This window comes from Pan paniscus, chromosome 12 (genome assembly GCF_029289425.2).
Source record: "Pan paniscus chromosome 12, NHGRI_mPanPan1-v2.0_pri, whole genome shotgun sequence".
Taxonomy (NCBI): Eukaryota; Metazoa; Chordata; class Mammalia; order Primates; family Hominidae; genus Pan; species Pan paniscus.
The window spans coordinates 28,789,302-28,805,741 of record NC_073261.2 but is presented as its reverse complement, the minus strand read 5'-3'; the positions used below and the strand labels follow the sequence as shown (position 1 = coordinate 28,805,741).

Below are 16,440 nucleotides of genomic sequence, written 5' to 3'. Positions count from 1 at the left end.
GCACTCCAGACTGGGCAACAGAGTGAGACTCCATCTCAAAACAAAACAAAACAAAATATGGTAAAGGGTCAAGACCGAGGTATGTAGGCTGGGCACAGTGGCCCACACCTGCAATCCCAGCACTTTGGGAGGCTGAGGCAGGAGGATTGTTTGAGCCAGGAGTTCAAGGCCACCCTGGGAAACATGGAAAAATCCCATCTCTACAAAAAATACAATTAGCTGGGCCTAGTGGCATGTGACTGTCTGTAGTCCTGGCTTCGTGGCAGGCTAAGCCAAGAGGCTCTCTTGAGCTAGGAGGTCGAAGCCGCAGTAAGCTGTGATCCTACCACTGTACTCCAGCCTGCACAACAAGACCCTGCCTTAAAAAAAAAAAAAAAGACCAAAATGTCCCCTTGCCATACTATTTGGATGGCAAGGGGACATTCTGACCAGCTTCAGAAAAAAAGTGAGAGAGTGGCCAGGGAAGGAATCTTGGAATAAAATGTACAGCTAGAGAAATTAAGTAACTTACCTTAATGGCCTTTACTTCTTGGCAAATCATTTTCAGTAAAGAATTCTGATCTGCCCATCGAGGTGGTGTTTCGGGAGAATACTAAAAAAATAAAATAAAAATAACAAAAGAGCATTTAAAACACTTAGAAACAATTTCACAGTGAAATTATTCCATTCTTTCCTGTTTACCTTGTAACTTTTACTTGGTGATAGTGAATATCTGGTAGGAGACGGTGTAGAATGTTTTCTTTCTGAATCTGCATTTTGCAAAGAACCATTTGTATAGAGAGGACCTCCTTCACTATAGGCTTCGAGTTCCTGCAGGACTGACTTCAGCATCTCTTTTACAGACTCCAGGGGCACAGGCAACTCAAAATAAAAGACATTAATTAAGGGCTTTCATTTGCAAAAAATTCCAAAAGTAAAAACTCTAAAATGATATATTTTATCTCATTTACATTTTTGTCACTTTAATAAGCACTTTACACTTTAAATAATAATACACATGAAAGTGTTTTTTAATTATCTTTTTTCTTTGTTTTTCTGCTGTTTTGTATTATTATTTTTATTTTTTTGTCTTTATTCTATTTTTTTCTTCATGAACACAGAAAAGTGTTGTACAATCTAACATCTTCTGATTCTAAAGTCCATGCTCTTTCTATTACTTCTGTTAACCATGATAATTGTAGAGGAATGTTAACTTGGAAAGCTTTTCCAAGTGAACAAAATAAGTTACTGATGTTTTCTAACTGATTTTCAATGGTGACAGAAATACAGATGCTACAATACACCAGACAACATAAATCCTAATAAAAGAGTAGTAACACAAATTAATCAACAAAACACTCAGAAGACTGAACATAATTTAACATCATCATGACAATCTCAAACAGCTGACAGCAAGAAAACAAGGGCGTTCATAATGGCTGATGAGGATGAGAAGAAATGCTCTTAAGTTGTCAGCAATAACTTTCAATTTCAGCAAAGTTCATTAAGAATTAGTCCTGAGGTTATAATATTTGTTTTGATTACACTGCTAAGATAACAAAATCAATGTCTTATCTTAGAAATCTTTTCTAATTCCCCAAGAAGTACTTTTTAAGAGCATATACCTAGATTCCCAAGTTTAAAAAGACACACCAAACCTAAGACAAAGCAAGCAAATATAAGCATTTAGATACACACATCCCTTCTGTGCATTAATAACAACATATTACTGAGTATTTTTGAAATTACCAAAGTATAAGACCAACGCAAAAACATTGACCAGTGGGTTATCAGTAAGAACGTACATACAACAACCTGCTACTTACTTTCTTGACCACTGAAAGATTTGAATCACTGTCATCTATAATCTTTATTAGGTAGTCCCTGGTCTTTCTGAGATAATTTCTGCATTCTTCTTGTTCTTCAGGAAAAACGGCATCATTTTCAATGTCTTCTGCCTTCCTGTGAAAAATCTATACAAATAGTGCTTTTATGAAATCATTAGCTTTTTAAAACAAAAAACTTTCAGCTTGGCCACGCATGGTGGCTCATGCCTGTAATCCCAGCTACTCAGGAGCTGAGGCACAAGAATCGCTTGAGCCTGGGAAGCAGAGGTTGCAGTGAGCCAAGATTGTGCCACTGCACTCTAGCCTGGCCAACAGAGAAACCCCATCTTTTAAAAGAAATAATAAATAAATAAATAAAACTTTTAGCTCAAGTACTGCATCTACTTACCAGTGCAAGATTCCAATAAGAAACAACACTTTGTATAGATTCAAAAGCAGTCACAGCATCTTTTATATTTCCATGTACTGCATCCAATATAGCAAAAGTTATGTGTGCGTCTTCTTCATATTCAACAATTTCTGATGCCTAGACACACAGAATAGTTTTTAGTCAAATTGTTTATACTCAGAATATAAAACCCAAATGATTTTCCAAAGATTTTATATGATCTTAAGAGACAAACATCTCATTACTCTTCTCTGTCATATCTTATCCGTGAGAGCTAGTGAATTTAGAAAACAAGATTACCGTTAAATAACAAGGCAATTAATTTAAGCAGTTTATAGCTCCACATCTTTGTTTATAAACTGGAAATTCCCATCTCCAATAAATTCATAAAGGAACTCTGTTACCTGAATGTCTACACTATGAAAATGTTTAAACAGAGGATCAATAGGTTCAGGAATACTGTTCTTCTTTATTATCTTCAACAATGGCAAAACTTTCTTCCAATAATGAACACTTCTCCCTATGTATTCTTGTTGATCATAAAAACAATTAAGACCGCTGCCCTAAAAAAGAAAGTTAAAAGCACACAACTTTAAGGAACACGCATGATTAGATCTAAAGTTCATTTACAAGTTGTAAGAACTGGCTAAAATTTCAAGTCAAAACCAAATGGTACCTCAAGAGTCATTTGTTCAACTTCCAAATACTGTAATAACTAAACCACCTTAATACCAGTGAACTCACTGCAACCTCTGCCGTGCAGGTTCAAGCAATTCTCCTGCCTCAGCTTCCCATGTAGCTGGGATTACAGGCACCTGCCACCATGTCTGGCTAATTTTGTAGTTTTAGTAGAGTTTTTTTTGTATTTTTAGTAGAGACGGGGTTTCACCGTGTTAACCAGGAATGATCTCGATCTCCTGATCTTGTGATCTGCCCGCCTCGGCCTCCTAACGTGCTGGGATTACAGATGTGAGCCACCGCACCCGGCCTCTACACTCAACTTTTAAACACTTCTAATGATACCACCCTAATGTAGCAATCCCAACTACTTTTTAACAGTTGCCATTTTTAGATAGCTGAAACCTGCCTCTTCTGTAGTGTCAGTTTGTTCAAAAGGCTGACCATCTACACCTAATGGTGACACAAAACAAACCTTAAATATTTAGAAAGATCTATAATGGTCTTACCTACAAAGCCTTGTGCTAATTTTTTTTTTAATTTTCAGGCTGAATAATTATCAGAACTTAATTATTAAGGAATAACAGTAACAGCTCAGCTAATATGTAACATTCACTGTGTGCCAGGCATTGCTCCTCTAAGTGCTTATATTTAACTACATTAACTATTTTGCAGCAATAAAAAACACATCTGTCATAATATGACCAAGCTGCTGTTTTCAGAACAAAAAAACTTTCAATAAAAAGTGCATGATTTAAAAAAATTAAGGTAATGTTCTTTAAAAATGCTTATACTTTAAAACTCACCATTTTCTGAAGGCATTTTGCCCAATGTACAAGCAGAGCAGGTTGAAGGCCATGTTTTTCCTGAGCTCTTAGAGTGTTTATTTCATGCTGAACTACAAGTCTCAATTCTGCTGAGTTTCCAGGTCTAAAAAATAGTTCAATTTACTAAAATTGCTTTCTAAATACACAGTTCAGCGCTTACATACATATATGTTAATGGGTCACATGACAAATTAAATCTTCACATGAGGATTAAATCCCTGGTAAAACCTACGCACTAAGTGAAAGCAATATTTTTGTTTTACTACTTACACTGCTTTTCTGTGAATCAGAGTACAAACCGCATCCCACCAAGATTTTTGTCTCTCTGTACAAAGCTGTTTACACACAGGAAGGGGCAGGCATAACGGCTGATAGGAGCTGTGGTGAGAATTACATTTCTCCTTTAATTGTAAGTGGCTGGTATATACTACTCCAAGGAGAAATACCTGTTTTATTTAAGGAAAATTTAAGTTAGAAAAAAAAATTAAACAAAATTCAGAATATTTAATTTGTTAAAATCTTTGCTTACTTCAAGATCTAAAATACATATTGATTCAGGTGCATTTGTTTCAAGCCTTGAGGTTTCCTGGGGCAAATGATGGAAAAGCTGTTTTAGCCATTTTCGGATTCCAGGTAAAGCAGGCAATGAATTCCACTGTAAGCCAAGCCAAGTAAGGTGCTGAAGACTACCATTATGTGCTTGAATAGCACCTGAAATAAAATAAAAAAATTGGCTTAAGGGTTTGACATTTTTCTTTGTGCCATTAGTTTTGCCAACATAAACAATTCACATTATATATATCTTAATTATATAACTGCTTTTCTATATCAAAGCTGGAGGGAATTCTATGTTAGGCAAAATCTCATGTTCTTATTAAATGCATTCTCACTTGATTATTTCTAGAAATTTTAATAAAAATAGTAGTGATGAAGAATGTTTAAGTCCATCTTAAAAAATGACACTGACTAGAACTCAATAAACCAAAATCAACTGACAAAAGCCAAATAAAGAACACCTAACCTAATAAGAAACCCCAAAACAATGGGTTTTCCTTTAAGTCATTAAAGCAATGGAACACCACTACATTAATCCATTGGTACAGTAAAGAAATCTGTTTTTCTACAAGAAAGTCAATATTGAAAGGGTTATGTGCAGTCAGGAGTTCGAGACCAGCCTGGCCAGCATGGTGAAACTCCGTCTCTACTAAAAATACAAAAAATTAGCCGAGCACGGTGTCACGTGCCTATATTCCCAGCTACTTGGGAGGCTGAGGCAAGACAATTGCTTGAACCTGGCAGGCGGAAGTTGCAGTGAGCCGAGATTGCGCCACTGCACTCCAGCCTGGGTGACAGAGCGAGACTCTGTCTCAAAAAAAAGAAAAGAAAAGAAAAGGTTATGCGCTTCTGGAAGCATGAAGAGGTATAATCTTTCTGTCATTTTGGCAATTTGCAAGACTTAAAGATGTTCATGTCCTTTGTCTCAGTAATTCTGTTTTTAGGTATCTCTATGGAAATAACTTGCAATGAAGACACTTTTTGTTGAAGTTTTTATCAGAGTATGATTATTAACAGTGGAAAAGTTGAGAAAACTTGGATGCCCAATAACAGAAAGTAGCAAGAAAATTATGACTACTTCATAAAAAAGATTATATTGCCAATAAAAGTGATATTTATAGTTTTAATACAGAGACTATGGGAGAGAATTCATGAAGGAAGCAAGATAAATCATACATAAACAACCATTTAGATGAAAAATATGGCCAGATGCAGTGGCTCATGCCTATAATTCCAACACTTTTGTTTTTGAGACGAAGTCTCGTTCTGTCGCCCAGGCTGTAGTGCAGCAGTGTGATCTTGGCTCACTGCAACCTCCACCTCCCGGGTTGGAGCGATTCTCCTGCCTCAGCCTCCTGAGTAGGGACTACAGGCACATGCCACCACCCCCGGATAATTTTTGTATTTTTAGTAGAGATGGGGTTTCACCATGTTGGCGAGGATGGTCTCGAACTCCTGATCTCAGGTGATCTGCCCGCCTCGGCCTCCCAAAGTGCTGGGATTACAGATATGAGCCACTATGCCAGGCCTAATCCCAACACTTTGGGGGGCTTAGGCAGGAGGATCACTTGAGCCTAGGAGTTGGAGACTAGCCTGGGCAACAAAGGGAGACCCTGTCTCTACCAATTAAAAAAAAAAAATTATCTGGGCCGAGTGGCATGTGCCTATGGTACCAGCTACTCAGGAGGCTGAGGCAAGAGAATCCCTTGAGCCCAGAAGTTCAAGGCAGCAGTGACCTACGATCACGCCACTACACTCCAGCCCAGGTGACACAGTGAGACCCTGTCTCAAAATACAACAAGGCTGGTCGTGGTGGCTCACTCCTGTAATCCCAGCACTTTGGGAGGCCAAGGCAGGTGGATCACCTGAGGTCAGGAGTTTGAGACCAGCCTGACCAACATGATGAAACCCCGTCTCTACTAAAAATACAAAAAATTAGCCGGGCGTGGTAGTGGGCATTTGTAATCCCGCTACTTGGGAGACTGAGGCAGTAGAATTACTTGAACCCGGGAGGCAGAGGTTACAGTGAGCCGAGATCGCACCACCGCACTCCAGCATGGGCGACAAGAGCAAAACTTGGTCTCAAAAACAACAACAACAACAAAAAATACATGCCACCCCCACAGCACCACATTCAAACTCCCCCCAGCCCAACCCACACACAAAAGGAATACAGGAAAATATTAAGTCATTATTTCTGGGTAATAAGATTATGGGCAATTTATAAGAATTAAGACGGAGACCATTTCCTCTGAAACATATAACTTACCAACATCGTATCTAGCCAAATCTTCAAGCTCTGGTTCTTGTACATCAATGTTTCCAATATCATCGCTACCAAGAAAAGATGTATCCTTAGGTGACTGACTAGAAAACAGAGCATCATATAACACAGACTGCCCACTTTTGTTGGCAAAAGTTTCAACAATCTCTTTGAAAAAATCTTGCTTGCCACGACTTAAGTTTAGCAACATATGCCCTGAAAAAAAAAATTTAAGTTATTTCCATCACTTTAAAAATGCAGATTGTATTTGCTCACGTTGTCTCATTTGTATACCCAAAGGGGAAATAACATGATTATTGCAGACCTAACCCTCCAACCCAAAAAATACAGCTGGACAACAAAACGGGTGCTTATGTAGCAAATGAAAAGAGTACAGGTTTAATATTCTCAGTATCTACATAAGACAGCAGAAGGGGTAAAAAAGACAGGAATGTGTATGAAAAATGCCAAACATATTTGCATTTTAGATGAAAAGGTCTGGATTTAAGTGGCCATAGGAGAACCGGGACAAGCTCTTATTCTCTGATCTGATACACTGATTTCTGAACCTGGCTGATCAGAATCCTCCTTTAAACAGCTTTTAAGAATTATTTCCGGCTGGGCACGGTGGCTCATGCCTGTAATCCCAGCACTTTGGGAGGCCAAGCTGGGTGGATAATGAGGTCAGGAGATCAAAACCATCCTGGCTAACACAGTGAAACTCCGTCTCTACTAAAAATACAAAAAAAAAAAAAAAAAAAAAAAAAAATTAGCCGGCCCTGGTGGCGGGCGCCTGTAGTCCCAGCTACTGGGGAGGCTGAGGGAGGAGAATGGCGTGAACCCAGGAGGCGGAGCTTGCAGTGAGCCGAGATCACGCCACTGCACTCCAGCCTGGGCGACAGAGTAAGACTCTCTCAGGAAAAAAAAAAAAAAAGAATTATTTCCAGGCCTCGTTCCCAGAGATTTTTATTCCATAGGTTTACAGTAAGCAATCAAAAAATCATAGTCTCGGATAAAATACTGATACATGCTATAACACAGATGAACCTTGAAAACCTTGCTAAATGAAAGAAGCCAGTCACAAAAGACCACATACTATATGATTCCATTTATGTGAAATGTTCAGAAGAGGCAAACCTACAGAGACAGATGAGCGGTTGCCAAGGCTGAGAGGTTTGGGTAAAATGGGGAGTAACTGCTAATAGGTAAGGAATTCCTCATGGAGTGATGAAAATCTTGTAAAACTGACTGTGGTGACAGTGGTAATACTCTACGAACACAGTAAAAGCCACTGAACTGTACACTTTAAATGGGTGAAGCGTATGGTACATGAATTATATTTCAATTGAACTTTTTTAAAAAACCCTCCTTTGAGTTAATTCTGCTGGGCTATTAGGTTTGGTTACCACTACACAGTTGTGTCTCAGCACACTTACAGAGGCACCCTCGGGATGCCCAGATCAAAGACATAAAAAAAAAATACAGGCAATTTTCATCCAACTGTGACACCATGCAAAGGCACTTATGAGAGCCCTGCAAGGGTAGAAGGAAAAGAGAAAAGGAAAAAAGTGGAAAGTCACTTTAAGGACTGAAAGCCTAACTCCCACAAAAAAAGTGGGCTATGGAATAAAAGAGCAATGTGAGCTTTGGCCAACAGCCTAACTATACACCAAAGCTTGTAATAACCTTGATTTAATATTACATCTTGCTCTTTACAAAATTCATCCAATTTTATATCAAAACTGCTCCTTATAGAAAGCATTATGTTTCTTCAGTTCACTGCTTGATTCAATGGCCATCTAACTACCTTAAAGTTTGTATCTTAGCAAAATCACAGGTAATACGCAACAGACCTTTAGGATTCATCCCAAGCCAAAAATGGGGGGGAAAAATCCACAAATTCCAAGAGCCTAATATAAGGTAAGTATATATCTTCTATCTTCCTCACTATGCTCTCAGCTCTTTAAGACAGATCCGTATCTTCTTCATCTTTATATCCCCACAGCAGTGTTTTTAGAATCAGCTGGTGTTAAATGGTTAGCAAATCAATAATTATACTTAGTTCAGGAAGTGACTAAATATTCAGGCTAGAGGCTCTAGCAGCCAGATGAAGAAAGAGTTAAGAAATCCTCTCCACATAGGAACAAACAATATCAAATATTCATTTTTTTAAAGAATGTGCTATTTCTTCGCATCTCTTCCATACCTATTGCTCTTAACTGATACGGCGAAAAGAAATAATTTTGACAAATTATCTCCTGGACAGATGAAGATTTTATCATAAGATATGCCTTAACAGAAATTCCTTTTTCTTTTTAAATTAAATTAGTTTAATATTACTATTACCTGATTGGCTCAGTCGGTCACAGGCCATCATTTCCAGGAGATTTTGTCTAGCTTCACCTTTTATTAATTTAATCTTTGGTCTTGGAACCTAATAATTTTAGAATCAAAAATCTTAATTTGATGATACCCATACTTCTAATAGTAACATGGTCTTATCTATTACACTGTACTTTTTTTGATAATGAATAAACAGTTAACCATTAATTAAACTGAATTGGAAAAGACTGCAAAAACTGGGAACCAAGGAATTTATATAACCTATGAAAAATAGGCCAGGTACAGGCGTGGTGGCTCACACCTGTAATCCCAACACTCTGGGAGGCCAAGGTGGGCTGATCACTTGAGGTCAGGAGTTCGAGACCAGCCTGGCCAACATGGTGAAACCCAGTCTCTACTAAAAATAATAAAAAAAAAACAAAGAGCCAGGCGTGGTGGCACACACCTGTTAATTCCAGCTACACGGGAGGCTGAGGCACAAGGATAGCTTGAACCTGGGAGGCAGAGGTCGTAGTGCGCCGAGACTGTGCCATTGCACTCCAGCCTGGGTGAAAGAGCGAGACTCCATCGCAAAAAAAAAAAAAAAAAAAAAAAAAAAAAAAAAAAAAGAGGGGCCAGACATGTTGGCTCACACCTGTAATCCCAGCACTTTGGGAGGCCAAGGTGGGGGGATCACTTGAGCCCAGAGTTCAAGACCAGCCTGAACAACATGGTGAGACCCTATCTCTAAAAAAAGTTTTTTTTAATTAGCCAGGCGTGGTGGCACACACCTGTGGTCCCAGCTACTCAGGAGGCTGAGGCAGGAGGATCACTTAAATCCAGGAGGTCAAGGCTGCAGTGAGCCATGATCATGCCACTGTGCTCCAGCTTGGGCGACAGAGTGAGACCCTATCTCCAAAAAAAGAAAAAAAAAAAAAGCATACACAGAGCAGCTCTGAGAAATTAGTTTCTACTAAAAGCACATTCATGTTACATTCAGAGAAATGGAAAATTTAATTACATTACTTTTCTACCCTGCATAAATAGGACAACAGCAGATGTTGTCCTATTTGAGTAGATATGACACCCTACTTTAAAAAGTACAGGTGAAATGACACTTGGAAATGCCACATTGTAGATAACACATTTTCAGAGTATGGATAATAGGGGATAGCACTAGAATAAATGGGACAACCAGGAAATTAAAGAGATCCTAATGCAATAACCTATGGGGGAAAAAAAAGCATGATGAATAGAATGGCGAAGGGAAGACGTGACAGCTGCCTTCAAATATTAAAATTATTTTATAAAAGAAATCATCAAAAGAAGAAACAAGACCAACAGGTAGAAGGCTTGAAGAATATTTTTATTCTATATAAGGAAGTACCAAGAGCCAAACCACCTAAAGATGCACTGGGCTATCTTGAAAAGTAATGAATGTCCATCACTGAAAACGTCCAGTCATAGGCAATGCCCGCTTACTAGAAACATGCCAAAAGTAACTATATGGGTGACTAGAGCATCGGCTTTTAATTCTATCACCACTTTCTTAATTGGTGGTGGAAATGTAATTTGATACAACCTCTTTAGGGTTAGATATTTGGCAACAGCTCTAAAAATTATAAATGCACAGATATACTTTGATACTGCAATTCTTTCAGGAATTCATGGCACAAGTTAATCATTGCTAAATTACTTGAAGTAGCATTAAAAAAAAAAGTAAAAGCAAGCTAATGTCCTGGCTTTAGGACCCTGGTTTTAAAAACTCCAAAACTACAGTACATCCATACAATGGAATAATATGCAAGCATCCAAACTAATGAGAATGCCCTTTATATATACAGACATGGAAACATCTCCAAGATACAGTTAATGGAAATAAAGTAAATGCAATGTTCAAATGTTTTCCTCCTTCTTTTAAAGACAGGGGATATATGTGTGTTTACTTGGAGATGCATAAAACATTTCCTGAAGAACACACAAGAAAGCAATAACATTAGTTTCTTTGGGGGTGGAGAAAGTAAATAACTAGGGAACAGAAAGGAGTCTTCATAGCATATTCTTAAGAGCTGCCAGAATTTTAAACCATGTATATATAATTCTTTCCAAACATGCTCATTTTTCAAAATATATGATTTATGAACCTAAAAGCTTCTGATTTTGAATTTTAGAAATATTCGTATCGCCTATCCTTTTACTCACAAGTTTTCCAAACATCATGTCAGTTTGTCATCTATATGTTGAAAAGAGCACACAAAATAAGAAACAAAATGTTGACATCATTCTTTTTGTTTTGAAACTGACCTCAATTCATAAACCTGGCCTCTTTTACAAAATTATTCAACAGTTGAATCTGTGACCAGTTAATTAGTTGTGAATCCACTCAAATCATCTCAATTCACTATTTCCTTTTTTTTTTTTTTGAGATGGAGTCTCGCTCTGTCGCCAGGCTGGAGTGCTGCAGTGGCACGATCTCGGCTCACTGCAACCTCCGCCTCCTGGTTTCAAGCAATTCTCCTGTCTCGGCCTCTCAAGTAGCTGGGACTACAGGCACCCGCCACCATGCGTGGCTAATTTTTGTATTTTTAGTAGAGATGGGGTTTGACCATGTTGGTCAGGATGGTCTCAAACTCCTGACCTCAAGTGATCCGCCCACCTCAGCCTCCCAAAGTGCTAAGATTATAGGCGTGAGCCACCATGCCTGGCTATTTCCTCATCTTAACTAAAAGGTTTCAAGATACTTTGTTAACTACCTAGCTGCAATGCAGATGCACTTACTAGAACCACAGTATTCCTCTGATTAAGAGTCTGAAAATCTTGCCATAAAAGTTAGCCAATTCTTACATACCCAAATGCCAGCACATAACCTACATTTTATGCTTATAATCATTTGATCATTAAGCTTTAAAATAAACTGATCAAATAAAATACAAGCATCTAAGATGTTTCTATTATACATGCATTCTACAGAAATATGTGGTAGTTAATAAAGACTGAGGTAGGTATCTCTGTGCTGAAGTGGGACAATGAAGAAACATTTAGAAAAGCAAGGCATCTGGCAATAGGTAAAGCACACCCACATTGAGGCACAATATTTTTTAAAAGCAGAGAAAGAATGTATTGCACATTTGCATATGCAAAAAATATTTCTGAACCCAAGAAACTCCTAACAGTAGCTGTCATCTAGGAAAGGAGACCTGAGTGAATGGATTAAGAGGGAAACTAACTTTTTATGATTAAAAGTTCACAGTCAGGTGTGGTGGCTCATACCTGTAATCCCAGCACTTTGGGAGGGCAAGGCAGAAGGATCACTTGAAGCGAGGAGTTCAAGACCAACCAGCCTGGGAAACATAGCAAGACCTTGTCTTTACAAAAAATTTAACAATGTAGCCAGGCATGGTGGCAGGCACCTGTAGTCCCAGCTACTGAGCTGAGGCTGAAGCAGGAGAGGATCACTTGAGCCCAGGAGTTCGAGGATGCAGTGAGCTATGATCATGCCACTGCACTCCAGCCAGAGCAAGAGTGAGACTCTGCCTCCCAAAACTACATATCAAAAAATTTTAGGCTGTGCGCAGTAGCTCACACCTATAATCCCAGCACTCTGGGAAGCTTGAGCCCAGTTCAATGTTACGGTGAGCTACGATTACGCAACTGCACTCCAGCCTGAGTGACACAGCAAGACTCTAATAGACACACAGACAGATAAATTATAAAGTTTCCATTAAAAATAAGAACTATTGGCAGGGCGCAGTGGCTCACGCCTGTAATGCCAGCACTTTGGGAGGCCAAGGTGGGCGGATCATGAGGTCAGGAGATCGAGACCATCCTGGCTAACACGGTGAAACCCTATCTCTACTGAAAATACAAAAAAATTAGCCAGGCGTGGTGGTGGGTGCCTGTAGTCCCAGCTACTCGGGAGGCTGAGGCAGGAGAATGGCGTGAACCCAGGAGGCGGAGCTTGCAGTGAGCCGAGGTCGTGCCACTGTGCTCCAGCCTGGGCATCAGAGTGAGACTCCGTCTCAAAAAATAAAATAAAATAAATAAAAATAAGAACTATCAGTTACTTGAGAATTTCTATAAGAACCTTTTAATGTTTGTATTACCTAGTGAACCTCACTAAATCCATTAATTTTCACTAATCCATTCCTTATGAACACGGAAGTTTCTACTGAGCAAATATTAGCACTTAACATGTAAACTGTCTATCAACGGTGTTTTTAAAAGATTTACAGGCCGGGCTCGATGGCTCATGCCTGTAATCCCAGCACTTTGAGAGGCCGAGTCGGGTGGATCACGAGGTCAGAAGATCGAGACCATCCTGGCTAACATGGTGAAACCCCATCTCTATTAAAAAATACAAAAAATTAGCCAGGCATGGTGGTGTGTGCCTGTAATCCCAGATACGTGACAGGCTGAAGCAGGAGAATCACTTGAACCCAGGAGACACAGGTTGCAGTGAGCTGAGATTGCGCCACTGCACTCCAGCCTGGTGACAGAGCGAGACTCTGTCTCAAATAAAAATAAAAAGATTTATATTAGGCAGGGCATGCTGGCTCACTGCCTGTAATCCCAGCACTTTGAGAGGCCGAGACGCGCAGATCACCTGAGTTCAGGAGCTCAAGACCAGCCTGACCAACATGGAGAAACCCCGTCTCTACTAAAAATACAAAATTAGATGGGTGTGGTGGTGTGTGCCTGTAATCCCAGCTACTCGGGAGGCTGAAGCAGGACAATCGCTTGAACCCGGGAGGCGGAGATTGCAGTGAGCCAGATGGCGCCATTGCACTCCAGCCTGGGCAACAAGAGCAAAACTCCATCTCAAAAAGAAAAAAAGATTTATATTAGAAGGAGGGGCCTTCTCTAAAAGTAATTAATCCTTTTTTTTCCCTCCCCAAGCAAAAAATCCTTCTCTAAAATTAATCATTTTTCTAAGCCTGGTTTAATGCTTTTTTGGAAGACTGCTTATTTCTTTTCCTTTCAAAAGTTATGCAAGCTCATTAAAAAAAAAAAAAAAAAAAAAAGGCCAGGCATGGTGGCTCATGCCTGTAAATCCCAGGACTTTGGGAGGCCGAGGCAGGTGGATGACTAGGTCAGGAGATTGAGACCATCCTGGCTAACACGGTGAAACCCCGTCTCTACTAAAAGTACAAAAAAAAATTAGCCAGGCGTGGTGGCAGGTGCCTGTAGTCCCAGCTACTCAGGAGGCTGAGGCAGGAAAATGGTGTGAACTCGGGAGGTGGAGCTTGCAGCGAGCCGAGATCGTGCCACTGCACTCCAGCCTGGGCGACAGAGCAAGACTCCGTCTCAAAAAAAAAAAGGCCAGGCGCGCCAGGCGCAGTGCCTCGCGCCTGTAATCCCAGCACTTTGGGAGACCAAGGCAGGTAGATCACGAGGTCAAGAGATTGCGACCATCCTGGCCAACATGGTGAAACCCCATCTCTATTAAAAATACAAAAAATTAGCTGGGCTTGGTAGCACGGGCCTGTAGTCCCAGCTACTCAGGAGGCTGAGGCAGGAGAATCACTTGAACCCAGGAGGTGGAGGCTGCAGTGAGCCGAGATCACGCCACTGCACTCCAGCCTGGCGACAGAGAGAGACTTGGTCTCAAAAAAAATAAAAAAATAAAAAATAAGAAAAGGTTTTATGTTTTCAAAGATTAATAGATATACTGTTACATATACACAATACAGTCATAAATGTTATATACATGTGTTTCAATTAACATGTTAAATTGCAATCATATTCTTCTATCATAGGCTATAAAGCCATTGCCCTACGTCTACTTATTAGGATTTTGTCCAAGTAACACATCTTTTTGAATCAAGCTTTACCCATAATACGAGATTACATCTTTATCATGTTCCCAAAAATGGCAGAGTAAAAAGATCAAACTCTTCAAATTTGTCTACAAACAAATCATGGCAATGCAGGCTTTCGACAAGAGTGCATTCAACATCCCTGTTTCACCAGCCTCACCAGTATTGTGTATGCTTAGTTATTTTCCACTGTATCAAATTGACTATTTCATTTTAACTTTAATTCCACAGGTTTGTTCACATATTGTCATTACATACCAGAGCACACCTTCATTTAAAACACATCAAGACTCCGTGAAATGTCAATTGCTCCTACAAGTGGAAGACTTACCTGAAATGCTATGAGATAGCACAATGCAGCCAGCTCAGAAAGAGCTCGCCATTGAACATTATTACCATGCTGACCCATCTTCAAGAGCAGAGAACCTGCATGCATGTAGAAATGTCCTTTCATTTCTAAGAAAGTAGCTGACAGTTCATCATTTCCACCCAAAGAAGATTTCGCAGACTGAAGAGCACTATCAAAACTGTAATATGAAAATATCAAACAGATGATACACACTTACTGCACTGTGAATAATCATGGTTCATTTAATTCAAAATAAAATAAAAATTTTATTTCAAGCTTCATCTTCCACATTCAACTTCTAATAATTCTTATTCCCCATGTTATAAACTATGAATCATCTAATGCTTATTTTTATCCTGCCTACTTCCTATACTTCATGCTTAACCTCTCAAATGATGTCTTATTCCCAGTTATTTCCAGCCCTCCAATCACAGGATAAATATAAGATTAGTGATTATAGGTGCACATTTCAAAATAAACAAGGATAAAGTTGGGAGACTATTTTGTAGTTTCTTCCTGATCATATAATTTCATTATTTAATTAACAGTTGTAATTTCTCAAATTAGACATACCATTTCCAAATTATAAGTAAATAACTGACAGGTATTTGAGTATCAATACAGTAATTGCTCTTTTTACTATATAGATCATTACAGCGTTAAATAAATTGTCTTTTTTTTTTTTTTTAGACGGAGTCTCTCACTATCGCCTGGGCTGGAGTGCAATGGCACGATCTAAGCTCACTGCAACCTCCACCTCCCAGGTTCAAGTGATTCTCCTGACTCAGCCTCCTGAGTAGCTGGGATTACAGGCACCTGCCACCATGCCCCGCTAAACTTTTTTTATATTTTTAGTAGAGACAGGGTTTCACTATGTTGGCCAGGCTGGTCTCGAACTCCTGACCTCACGATCTGCCCGCCTCAGCTTACCAATGTGCTGGGATTACAGGCATGAGCCACTATGCCTGGCCTATTATTTGTAATCTATATTCTAAATTAGTTCTTCTAAATCCTAATGTTTCTCCAAATCCTCACTTTGGAAGAAAACTAAAAGCAAAAAGCAAACACTTAAACGTGAAGCATGATTTTAAAGTGGCTTACAATAAAGCAACCAGAGCAAGTGAGGTCTAAAGATCTCTGAGGGTGCTCAAAAACCCCTTCAGGGGATCCATGAAGTTAAAATTACTTTTACAATAGTACCAAAAAAAATTTATATATTACATACTCATTTTCTCATGTATGTAGAGCTGAGTTTTTTTGTTTTTGTTTTTGGAGACAGAATCTCACTCTGTCACAAGGCTGGAGTGCAGTGGCACAATCTTGGCTTACTGCAACCTCTGACTCCCAGGTTCAAGCGATTCTTCTGCCTCAGCCTCCCGAGCAGCTGGGACTATAGGCGCGTACCAACATGCCCGG

At 39.4% G+C, this 16,440-nt stretch overlaps 1 protein-coding gene across 10 annotated transcripts in view; it reads right to left on the bottom strand.

The window, feature by feature from the left end:
- The window catches only part of LOC129397131 (ranBP2-like and GRIP domain-containing protein 4), an 81,568-nt gene that overhangs the window by 28,951 nt on the left and 36,177 nt on the right, over window positions 1–16,440 (bottom strand). For 9 of the 10 annotated variants that reach the window (XR_008624308.2, XR_010109245.1, XR_008624309.2 and 6 more), the window contains 11 exons: window positions 15,007–15,202; window positions 8,884–8,971; window positions 6,544–6,753; window positions 4,249–4,430; window positions 3,990–4,165; window positions 3,699–3,822; window positions 2,619–2,777; window positions 2,215–2,352; window positions 1,806–1,952; window positions 682–861; window positions 512–592 (listed from right to left, as the gene is read on the bottom strand). Coding sequence is in view for 7 of the 10 variants with exons in the window: in XM_063594768.1 (XP_063450838.1) it covers window positions 512–592; window positions 682–861; window positions 1,806–1,952; window positions 2,215–2,352; window positions 2,619–2,777; window positions 3,699–3,822; window positions 3,990–4,165; window positions 4,249–4,430; window positions 6,544–6,753; window positions 8,884–8,971; window positions 15,007–15,202 (1,681 nt within the window). In the remaining 3 variants the exon portion in view is untranslated. Of the gene's footprint in view, window positions 1–511; window positions 593–681; window positions 862–1,805; window positions 1,953–2,214; window positions 2,353–2,618; window positions 2,778–3,698; window positions 3,823–3,989; window positions 4,166–4,248; window positions 4,431–6,543; window positions 6,754–8,883; window positions 8,972–15,006; window positions 15,203–16,440 lie in introns of those variants that run through there. The other variant, XM_055107607.1, reaches the window with a different exon arrangement.